Source organism: Euleptes europaea, chromosome 1 (genome assembly GCF_029931775.1).
Source record: "Euleptes europaea isolate rEulEur1 chromosome 1, rEulEur1.hap1, whole genome shotgun sequence".
Lineage (NCBI taxonomy): Eukaryota > Metazoa > Chordata > Lepidosauria > Squamata > Sphaerodactylidae > Euleptes > Euleptes europaea.
In genome coordinates, this window is record NC_079312.1 from 146,710,820 (window position 1) to 146,723,191 (window position 12,372).

At 44.6% G+C, this 12,372-nt stretch overlaps 1 protein-coding gene across 1 annotated transcript; it reads right to left on the bottom strand.

Annotated features, from left to right (window-relative positions):
- Positions 1–984: 984 nt before the first annotated feature.
- MIP (major intrinsic protein of lens fiber) lies at positions 985–11,436 on the bottom strand. Its single transcript, XM_056853973.1, has 4 exons — positions 11,011–11,436; positions 5,096–5,260; positions 4,211–4,291; positions 985–1,377 (listed from the first exon to the last, which is right to left on the bottom strand). The coding sequence occupies exons 1-4, from the start codon at positions 11,368–11,370 to the stop codon at positions 1,192–1,194; spliced, it is 792 nt and encodes a 263-aa protein (XP_056709951.1). The 5' UTR covers positions 11,371–11,436; the 3' UTR covers positions 985–1,191.
- Positions 11,437–12,372: the final 936 nt, after the last annotated feature.

Below are 12,372 nucleotides of genomic sequence, written 5' to 3' on the forward strand. Positions count from 1 at the left end.
GCAAGAACAGCCCACAGAGATGAGGGAGGGGCCAGATTATTTGGTCCAGAGAGGGATGAAAGAGGGCAATAATAATGTATGATGGACCGGTGTGGTCTTTCAACTCTGCAATAGACAGCACAGCTAGCTGAAGGACACAACTCATGAGCAGACTGCAGAGCACTGAGGGTGCATCTAAACAATACCTGTGTCATCAGTCACTCTGAGGGCCTGCAGCCAAATCCACTAGAGAAAACAGTGCCCGAGGGAAGGTGGAAGCTGCTCCCCCAGACCCCACTGCAGTGCTCTGAATCACACTTGAGTGACCAAGCAGTTTTCAAAGGTGAATCCTCAAGTGTACACGTGACTGACCTGGCTTGCATCATGCATACTGGTTAGATGCACCCTGAGATGCAGAAGGTGACTTTACTGGGGAGAGGAATGGGTGCTGTTTGAAGCCCTTTTTAGGTGCTGTAAAGCCAAGTGCTCTAACTGTGCATACTGAGATAGGGCCCCATGCATAATCCTCTCATTTTGTCTGAAAAGGGCAACATATGCATTTTGCAGATTGATGCATGTTACCCAACAACTGGATTTTGGGGGTATACATTTGCATGTTCTGAAGCTACAAAATACACACATTGCTCTCTTCAGACAAAATGGTGAATGTGCACACTAAGTTAATTGCATGAAGTGCCATCTCCCATTACCAGCAATCCCAGCACCAGCAGCGTAATGCCTGAATAGGGCTATACTCTCCCTCCTCTCTCTCTCTCACACACACATACACACAGACCCAATACCTAATAGGCAACGACTACACACAAGCAACTACACACAGAGAGGCAACTCTGGCATTTTGCAGGCATTCAAAGGAGAAAGATCAGGAGGGATTGGATCTCCTATACCTTTCCCCACAAAACTGTTTCCACAATTTCTCACTGCAAAAGAAATTATTTAAAAATCAGGCAATGATATCTCCCTCCACTCCCCATCCCATCCACTCTCCCCATTCTATTGTTCTGTTTTTTGTTTTTTTCTGAGAGAGAGAGACTGGATAACAAACTGTCCCTTCGGATCTGTGTCTGCTAAGACATCACTTCCTACTGGCCAGGAGCAAGAACAGTCTGTATACTGGGCCAGTTGTTTCTGCCCCCTCTCTCCCCAGAGGAGGGGCATGCATGCTATGGTTTGATCACCCTGGGTCACTGTTTATAGTGCTTGCGTCTTCAGCTCAACAGGTTCCCCAGGAGGCTCTGGGGCAGCACTTGTTTCAGCTGGCCGGTCACCTTTGAGGATAGACAGGCGCTCTGAGATGCCACGCATCCGGGGGAACAGGATGAAGTCGTACAAGAAGCCGCCCATCACACCACCGATTATGGGTCCGACCCAATACACCTAGAAAAGAGAGGAAGAAACTTATGGGGAAAGGGAGCAGTGAGCTGAGAGAAGTGATTGAGAAGTAACCTAAATAATTTTTTTTAAATGCATAGAAATAGCACTGTAGAAAAGAAAATGTCTGCCAGGAGCTTCAGGTGGTAGTTAAACAGAATAAGTGATACAGACAGAATAGGTCTGATTAGGATCAGGACCACAATGGCCCCCACCCTGTGCTATTTCCCAAGCTGTCCTATTTTTGGGAAAACAATATGTTTCTTGGGATACATGTGGGCCTCCCAAACAGGACCAATAATAGGGGGCATCATTTTAAAATTCTGCTTCAGATTTTTTTTTAAAAAAAATTTTGCATGCAAAAACAAAACTAGCACATCAAGGAGAAAGGCTTAACATAGTCCTCTCGCTTATGTCCTAGTTTATTACATGCAGGAAACTGTGTGTGTGTGGGTGTGTATCAAAGAATTTTTTTCCTCCTACAAACCTGGAGCCTGTAGTGGTCGAGTCCAAAATGCTACCAGCTCAATCCAACACCTCATTCTATAAAATGACTCTGTGACCTGATCTATATGTGCAATAAAATAAGGTGACAGAAATGTATTAATCCATTTCATACGGGGGGGAGGGGTGTCACTTTCTGAAAAAAGGTGAAAAAACTCCATTCAACTAAAGAATCTGTGCACCAGGAAGACGTTTTAGCTTTTCCTTTTCCTTTGCAGTTCTAGTGGATTTTTAAAAAACTTTCCTGGAGCTTTTTTGTTCTTTTACACAGGAGAACACTGTGGCTTAGCATCTCCCATTGGAACTGGTAGGGCCCATTTGTCACTTTACAACTCATCTGCCTTGTTTCCACCTCATTCTGTATCAAGTGAGGATCATATCTCAGGTAAGACAGACCTTTTCCCCAGGGAGCTGAAGGTGGTTTAAAAGAGGGATCACTGCTCAGAGTGTTCAAACTCATCCACTTTTTGCTTGGCCTAAATTGATTTTACAATGTTTTGTCTTACTTCCAAAATCTGTCATACTTATGAAAACATTGTATGAATCAATGCAGCAAAAGAAACATGTCTACACAAAGGGAAGCAAAGCTTCTTTCAAACTTCTTTCACCTCTCCTAAAAATAGTTATTTTGGGGATTCTCAACTTTGTTGAACTTGGGGGCACTTTGGAAATTTTGAGAACACTAAGTAGGGGGGCCACTTAGAGCCAGCATGGAGTGTGGTTAAGAGCGGTGGACTCTAATATGGAGAAACAGGGTCGATTCCCCACTCCTCCACATGAAGCCTGCTGGGTGACCTTGGGCCAGTCACAGTTCTCTCAGAACTCTCTCAGCCCACGTGGAGGCAGGCAATGGCAAACCACCTCTGAATGTCTCTTGCCTTAAAAACCCTGTGGGGTTGCCATAAGGCAGCTGTGACTTGAGGGCACTTTCCCCCACCACAAGTGGGGGGCTATCACAAAATGTCTGCTAGGTGCTCCCTGAGCCCCTACAGAAACAAGAGTGATGCCCCCCGGGCTCTTCTGAATCACCTCCTCCCTCAGTGAGTTGGAGGAAAGCCAGGATTGGCTCTTTGCTTTGAGGAAGAAGGAACTGGTCATCAGGAAACATATTGATGGGTGCCATGGCACCTGGGCACCATGTTTACTTTTATTTCATTTTTTATTTAAAGCATCTCTATACCATCTTTCAGCCAAACTCTGGTGGTGTACATTAACACACACATATATATAAATATTTAAAACAAATAGAACACATAAATGCTTAAAAACAGTCAAACAGGAGTGAGGGCTAATAGGAGTTTCTGAGGGAACACCAACAAAAGAAAAAGTCTTCATCCCCAGCAGAAAACAACAATAGAAGGAGTCAGACAAATCTCCCTGGGGAGGGGATCTCCCTGGGGAGGGGGAGTTCCAAAGATAGTGATCACTGATGTCCCTATCCTAAGACATTTTGCTAGCCACTTTTTTTCTTTTCAGTTGGTCTGTCCTTCTTCCAAAACATTCATGTGCTGTTCTTTGCACACGCAAACTGCACACAGAGTAATTAGTTCCCAGCAAGTGGCCTGGCCAGTTATTTTAGAAGCCAGATTGGTTGGAGGAATAACAGAGGGCACAGTGTGAAGCAGCGGAATCAAGGATACTATCCAGGACCAGGTATGGGCTATACCAGGCATTCTGGATTGTCCTGGGACATATATCAGAAAAAAATAGCTGGTGCACATATACACTTTTCGTTTAATCCTTTTTTTAAACTTCAACTCTTCTATTTAACATTTTAACTTTGGTGTTCTGCTTTTCTGTTAGGCTGGAACCACAGATCATTGGCTATTGTCTGGACAAGAAAATTCAGGAAGTGAATTATTGTGTGTGTTAAGTACTGCCAAATTGCTTCCAACCTTCTGAATCTATGATACCCTTAAAGTGAATTATTATAGTAGCACAATATCCAGTAATCTGTGGTTCTAGACACCCATCACTAGATCTTGCTGCCATAGGAATCTTCTGCTGGTGCCACCTGACACTCCCATTTTATCTGGGGCACACAGCACCATAGAGTGCTTAATTACCACAACTAATCCAAGCACAGCTTTGTTCCAGACCAAATAACCCACCCCAACTTTGTACCTAGAGATCAGTTGTCCTGAGGAATGGGGCCACAGTAGTAGATCTCAGTGTCTGGTTTTCCTATGGGAAAGGAAGCTTCCATGGCATGTATGAAGCAAGGTCTTGGTGGAAACATGAGTCAGATTTAGTCATGTCTGAGTCATCTTCACAACCATTACATACTTTATTATTTAAGCCCACTTTCTTACCACCATCCCCACCTCTTGCTTACCCAGTGGTTGGTGAAATTGCGGGTGATAACAGCAGGGGCAAAAGATCGGGCAGGATTCATGCCAGCTCCTGTGTAATATATCTGCAAGAGAGTAGGGTTAGGATGGAGAGAGGGTTTCTCCCTGTATTCCAAGCCCTCCCATGCCCCTGGACCTCAACTCAGTCCAATTTCCCCTTGTGATGAATGAGAGGCAGATATTCTGTGACAGTTATGAAGATGGCAGGCTGAGATGGCATCATACATACTGGCAGAGGATGAGAAACTTCAATAGATAGAGAGGATTGTTTACAATCCAAAGGGAAAACATGCTTGCTCCTTGATGTGTTAATACCAGTAGACCATGTTCTGGTGGGATTCAGCCCAGGGTCAGGGTATCCAGATTGGCTAGTACCCTATGATCCCACATGGGAGAGGGGCTAAAAAGGGAAATGTTCCTTTGTGTTGGTAGGCTGTTAGTAGTTGTTGGTGGCTGCGTTGTTGATGGTTGCGATGAGAGGTGATAGAGGAGAGTGATGCAGGAAGATACTTGCATGTGCGACCCTGGGTCCCACCACTGTCCCACTATTTTTATTCCCAGATATGGCCACTTTGATTGTACAAGCTGAATAGCCTTTGTAGTACATGTTGTGCTATAGATTCTAAATGCCAGCCCTGGGATCGCCAAAGTAACAGATAAAACACAGATGTTTTAGATACAGATGTTACAGATAAAACACAAGGCAACTGAGTGACGTGTCAAGTCACAAATAGGTGGAAAGTGTGGTGAGGACATGGCTGCATAGTGCTGATCTGAGAGGCAAGGTGGCTATTAGTTTAGCCATGCATCACCATGCAAATAGATTACAGCTGGCCCTGACTGCATTCATATTTCTGACGCATCATTACCCCAAATAGGTGTCCAAGAGTGAGGGAGAATCCCACAGCCATCGCCACAGAACCCATGCGCCCATTGCGTCTCTCATCATAGGTGGCAAAGATGCAGAGGACAAACTGCAGGGTCAGGAAGATCTCCACGATGGTAGCTTGGCCTACATTTACACTGGGGTGTATCTGCAGCCAGGGAGACACACAGAAAGAGAGAGCTATAAGGAACAACAGAAGTCAACACTTAATTTTGTCCCCCACTTACTGATATGACCAATCAAACTATAAGTGCATAATTGCTGAAGTTGTGTCTAGAGGCCCATCCTATTAATTTTCCCAGGCCCAAATTGACTAATTGTACCCATCCCATGCCCAGCAAATATATGTGGTGCTGTTAACATTAGTTGAGAAGATTTACAGGCAAAGCGTTTTCATAGGTTACTACTACATTTTCATAGGTTACTATAGGTTACTATTCGCCAGACCCAGTTTCATTTGAGTTAGAGGCTGGCTAGCACAAGGCAAAGGTGAAGCAAGGTAAAAGGGAAACAGCTAGAAAGACAACAAAGACCGCCCCCTCCCCACATTCAAAGGAGGGGCGCATTTGGCTGCGGGTATGAAAAGAGAGCCAGTCCTCTTGTATCTTTTGGCCTGACATGGGGAAGAGGGTGGGCCTGGGGAAAAGGGCTTAATAGCGCCAGGGTGGAAATTTCCTCCCTCTTTTGAAGCGGACGGAGCAGACATCCCACCCTCCCTCTCCTTGTTTCAGAGTAGGAGCAAGCTGGTCACCCATCTGGGGGCCGGGTAGGAATTTTTTACCCCCCAGGCACCATTGGCAACTAGCCGAAGGGGTTTTTTCACCTACCCTGCTCTGAAAGTGATAGGTAGCATGCGGGAGCAGTGCGGGAAAAAGGTGGCTTCATGGTTCATGTTACAACTCCGGTGAGCACCCTGAGGCATCACTTGGGAAAATGGAGTAACCCTCAAACCAGGACTAGGGCCTCGGTGCCTGGCAGGGACCTGGGACAGGAACTCCTTGAGGGGTGCCGCTCTCCTTTACCTATAGACCTCGCGGCTAGGATGGATTGGACGCGGCACACCTCCCTCAAGCACTAAAAAGGCTCGGCAAGGAAGAACAGGAGCCGTACCACATGTGACGGCTCGGAGCTCAGAGCCAGGATGGGTCTCGCCCTTAGAACGGGGATGCAAAAACAAGAGGAGGCCTGACTCTTCAGCATCCCCGCAATGACCCGCACTGCAGTCAGTTATTGGGGATGTTTTGGTTTTGTGCGCTGCAGATCCCTCTTGAACGATTAAATAAAGTTGGCCCTTCTATTATCCCAGCTCTGGTGTCAGCTCTCATTATTTATGCATCCGCGGACAAGAAGCCAGCGGCAGAATCTCAGAGGCGCTCAGCCTCGGATCTTGGAAGTCTATACAGAGGCAAGGAGTAGCACTTGAATGGCCCTGCCCTCTTGCTGTTAAGAGACTTGGTGGTTGATTTCTCTCCAGTTCCTTCCTTTTACCAGAGTTGGGTGGTAGTTGAATTTCCACCTGACAATCCACAGGTCCCAGGCTCAAGCCTGCTGTACTTGAGTTCTGACTGCAGCCTGTATACTGCCACCCCCTGAGCAAAGTTTGAAGCCTTCCTCCAGCCTAAAGAGATTTCCTTCAAAGACTTGAGTGGCTCTTGCTCCAATGGAAGAGTCACTCAAATTGGACAAAGTCTTTTCAGGCAGGTGGGATTTCTTCCAGCCTAAGGTAGAATACATGTCACTATCTCTCAACTTCAGAGTCCATCTGTTGGAAATCATGCAATAGTGTATGTCACTAGTTAATTTGTAAAAAATAATAATAATAATAAAGAATTAATGCTGACATGCCCTTCTTCTTCCCTTGGCTTTATGCATTGTAGAAGAATCATCAGGCTGGTAGGAACCAAAAGACCGTCCACGCAAAGAAGGATCACAAGCTGAGACATTACAGAAGAAAGCATCTGGAATAAACATCTAAGGATGACCAAAGTTGTATCAGGTCATGTGCTGCAAGATACTCTCTAGCCTGTCTTGCTGAACCCTGGCAATGCTACCCTTCCTTCCCTTCACACTATATTCTGTGGATTATTTTTCAAGCCTTTGGTTGCTTCCACATGGGATGACTCACTTTTCTGCTCTCAGTGCTGCTGCAGATGCTGTTAACATACCTGCCATTCCCCCACTTATTGGTCATTTTTTTAAAAAGTGGTAGCAATAGAGCTATAATCTAATGATCCAATAGTGATACATCTGCAGATTAAACAAATAGCCAGTAAAAACCTGCTGGGGGACAGAGAGTGAGCGGGATGGCAGGCACCAGGGGAAATGAGGCTGGATGTGATGCTGGATGTGGAAGGGGATGAAAGTTGAACCCTCCTGTCTGCACATTGGACATGAAGTTACAAATTTCCTAGACCCACTTTCCATACAGTCTTTCTGGAAATATCATACCAAAGCATGTTTGAGAAAACTCAGCAAAGCCGGGGAAGACCTGAAAGGTGGATTACTGAACACAGATGTCATGCAGAAACCCCAAAAAGAACTGCTGCAGTTTTGAGGGGAAGAGAGGAAATGTGGAACAACCCCCCCCCCATGGAAGCAACCTTTGCTATCCTCTCCACTTTCAATGCTGCACCAATAACCTTCCCCTAAAAAGAACTCCCAGTTTATATCTGTCCACATGGCCTTCTCCTTACTGCCTTTCCTTTTCACTGAGACTATGTGGGATGTGTAAGATTTTAATTAATTTAATTCTAGCATATTAGAAAAATGTTATTTTTCTATTATATTTGTAATCTTTATTTCCAACAACTAGGCCTCATATACTGATAGGCTGCAGCTGTTCACCCATCCACGCCTCAGACATGACTTCAGGCCTACTTCAACCTCATGATTTTCTTTCTCATAATTTATTGCTTTAAAGTGCATGCAAATGAAATATTATTTGAGTGGGGGAGACACTTTGGAAGAACACTCACTGTGCTTTTTGTTAGATAAACGATGATCTCTTCAGTGAAAAACACTACTGTACATTTGCAGCAGATGCTGGTTGTGCAGAGTGCTGATAGGCTGGTCCTTAGGATGTCCTCAAGAAATATCTTCTCCCTCCACCCCCAGACCATGGATGCCACATTTCACATTGATATGTTTAAAACTCAAACTTACCATGTTCCAAGGTTTCGATCAGACATGAGCCAATCACCCTGTTTGGTTCATGTCAAACCTCTGCAAACTCCTAGCAAACAGGGTTACATCATTCCCCCCCCCCCTCAAAACTGAGCAAGCACCATAGCACTGCCAATCCAAACAGACTGATGGCCATTAACTAAAATCTACATAGATGAACACCGGATTTTTTAAAACACAGAATTTATTTATGACTGATTTATATAATTCGAGACTGATTTAACTACCTGTGGCTGAATCCACACAGCAAGCCACCACTTCCCCTGCATTTTGGACAAAGGCAAGGCTCTAGAAGTCTTTTTGAAGTTTTTTTTTTAATCAGTAATTGCTATTGTGCTATTGCACATTAATATTATAACAATCCATTGTCATAATCTCTGAAGTTCCAGATTTCATAAAAAAAAAAAGCACTGGATCCTATGTATTTATTCTGCTAACAATAGTACCTTCCTCTGGTGCAAGGTGCCTTCCCCGATGCTATAGAAAGATACTACAATGAGCAGGACATATCACTAGGATCCACAACTCCATGTCTCTAGCCTCTTCTGCTGTGGAGTTATAAGTGAAAAGGTGCAGTTAGCACTTTTTAAACTGAAAGCTGTGTCTTCAGCAATTGTGGCAGTAGATCATTAAAATGACAGTTTGTAATAACACAACACTATATACTAATTAAAAAAAACCTCAAAAAATCTTCTGGTGGCACAGGTGGGAAAAATGGCAGTCAGGGCTACAGGAAAAGCTGATTGCTCTGTACTTCACTTTTATGAAGGAATTCAGCCTGTTGAATAGCCACAAAGAGGTTGACAAACAGTCAACTGTTAATTGAAAAATTGGCTCCCTGTTTAAAACCTGTGAACAGGACATGGGCTGAACTGGTGGGTGTTTGAGCATCCCTACTTCCAAACCATTTTTTCGAATTTTATTACTATGGAGTGTGCTTTAAAAAAAACACCCTGAAAAACAATTGGTGTGACACTTTAAAAACATTTTTTTTAAAGGGTGGGCAGCTTGCCTGAAGCATGGGTATAGAAATAAAAGTAGCAACTGAATCACCACTGGAATTGCTGGGGATGACTGTCTTTTAAATAGCATGAGGAAGCTGGGTTCAGCCTACCAGAGGGGAAAAATTACAGCGACTGCAGATCTAATGTTACATTTCTTTGCACCACTACTGTTTCCATGGCCCTTTTAAAATCCTGTACCCCTTGACTATCTTTGTCGTGATTCTTGGTACTCAATGCATTCACATCCTGATTTGAAACCTGCAGCCTGTCTGCACATATGAAGTTTTAATTAAAGAATGTAGATACCAGTTCTTTATATCTATGGCTCACTTACTCCTAACTACAGTGCAACATACCTGAATTGATCACTTCCTATACTGAAGATATGAAGCACTATAATACACAAAGAGCCACATTCCATAAAGATGCACATAGAATGGCCACAAACATGCACATAGTCTCTGGAGGAAGTTTAAGCCCAGATAACACCAGGCTTCTGAGCAATGCTAATTCAAATCAATGGGCACTGACAGAACATTTTACGTTCTCCAGGAGGCAGGGTGTTTTCCTCTACAACACACACAAAGATTCAAACCTTTTTTTTTTCTTGAGCAAAAATATATATACGACCAGACAGGGAAATCTGGCCTTTTCATAAATTAGTATATAATATAAATATAAAACGTCTGTTGACTGCAAGATTGCTCTTCCGTTATCTGTGTCACATTAGCAACATTCTCATTCACACCAAATAGACCAAAGCTTACACCTCAGGTCTGATCCCAGCGCTGGTGGACTGGCAACAAAGCCAAAAGAAATCTTTCTTCCAAACTTCAAGAGGATTAATTTACAGCATCAGAGTCGATTCATGCTAGCCACTGTCAGTGAATCTGATTAACAGTTGCTGAATGGTTACAGTTGCCTCATGCAAAGTAAACACTAACCAGTTTTTATTCTAGCATATGCCTTCACGGACTCACAGCCCACTTTGTTAGCGTGTCTCTGACTGTGAGTCCACTAAGTCCACTAAGCCTTATGCTAGAATGATAATTTGGTGCTCTTAAAATGGTATAAAATTCCTTGTTTATTTTTGCTGCGACAGACTAATAAGCAGATTCTGAAGAGCACAGGATATACAGCTGGTAAACAAACAAACAAACAAATGACCACAAGTGTGTCTTTCTCTTTCTCTCCCTTATCACCCTGTTGCACAGACACTATAATTACACAAGTACAAAATCCTTACTTCTGCTCTGCTGCGCTATCTCTGCTCGTTTCAAGTTTATATACACAGATGTATGTACATATAACTTTTTCTGTTGTTATTGTTGTTGTCCAATAAAATTAATTAAAAAAAAACATTTTCTGTTATCTGGCTCCCATCCAGCTATGACTCCAGTTGTGCTGATAAACCAGTAGAAGGAACAGTTAATACCAAAAATCTATTAAAATTTATAGGTTCTACTAGTTCTGGGCCCTAAACTAAAAACAAACAAAAAACTGCCCTCCTAGATTTTGGGATTAAAGACTTGTCTAGGCGCAGGAAGCTAAAAATCATTCTCGCTCCTTTGGCACCCATGAGATCGTCTCTCATAATCCAGATTTTAAAACCATCACACAGGCCTCTTGAATACAGCAATGTCACTTTCTCAGTTTTTAGATACGAAGAATGCCCCCTCCTCAAACACACTCGCAGACTGCGTCCAGTTACCGTGTTGAGTGCCAGGTTACCCCGCAGCGCTGCTGGCGTGACTCCATAAAGCACAGCGGCCCCAGCCACTCCTCCCAGCACCTGGGCCACCATGTAGAAGACAGCGCGGAAGAGGGAGAGCTGGGAGCCCAGCAAGAAGGCCATGGTGACTGCTGGATTGATGTGGGCACCGCTCACGTGGCCTAGGGACTGCACCATGGTGGCAGCCACCAAACCAAAGGCCAGTGCCACCTGCAGAACGTTAAGGGGCCCGGCGACCCAGCGAAGTGAAGCCCCCAGGCCAAAGAACACATAGAACATGGTGCCAAAGAACTCGGCAAACATAGCCCTCCAAAAGGAGGACGAGCGAGCCTCCCACATGATGGGGCAGGAGAACAGCGGAGCAGCGCTGTGACAGCAGGACAGGTCTTCACACTCACTGCTGCTCCCCCCCACCTAAGCCCACTGCTTTCTACTGCCGACTATGAGCTTTATAAGGCCTCCTAGCCCAGCCCAGGAGGTGGGAACAGCAGCTAACAGGGGAATCTTAACTGCTTCACTGCCTGGCTGGGGACAGCTGCGATTAGCCTTAAAAACAAGGTCCCCCAGTTCCTGCCTTCAGAACTTTGATCCATCACACACCGATCCTCGCCAGAGCTTTGATTTTGCACCTTTCCCCTTGAGAGTCCCATCTTTCCAGCTAAGACGTTTTTTCTGTGTGGGTCCTCGCTGGTAACTGCTTGGGCTGGATGAACCAAGTATGCCTTGGAACTGGTGATCTTTATAGTGTAGGTATTGTGGGAGCAGGGGTGTAGTATGAAGAGTACATTGTCACTCCCTTTACTGGCATCGTTTCAAAGAGAGGCTTTTACAAATCACAATTTATCCCCCGGCATCATGGAGATGCTTTTAAAGCTCTTCTGTCCACAGTTCTGCTACTCTTACCAGCCTGACAAATCTAGCAGACATGTGCTTTTCAGGCTGAATGCAGAAGGGAGGGAGAGAGGGAGCTGGTTTCTATGCATGAGAATAGTTGTGGGTCATGGGCCAGGGATGTATGGGCACTCATTTGTGATTCAGCATGCAAGCAACACCCTTTCACATGATCCTGGCACTCCACCCTCCCTCAAATGATCCAAGCAATGCTAACTTTGAGGAATATGCTCAGAGGAAGCAAATTTTTAGGCTTTGCAGCATTCCTTGGTCAAATCAGGGGTAGGCTGGTAGTGTCTGCTAAGCTAATCTAAGTGGTAAGAGACAGAGAGAGACCAACACCTTCATCCTAAACCCATGCTGTGAGAATAAGGGCTGCTGGACACAGCACTATGGCCCATATTTGTGGGGTGTACCTCCTAAAGCTAGCGTCTCTAGAAGATATTTATG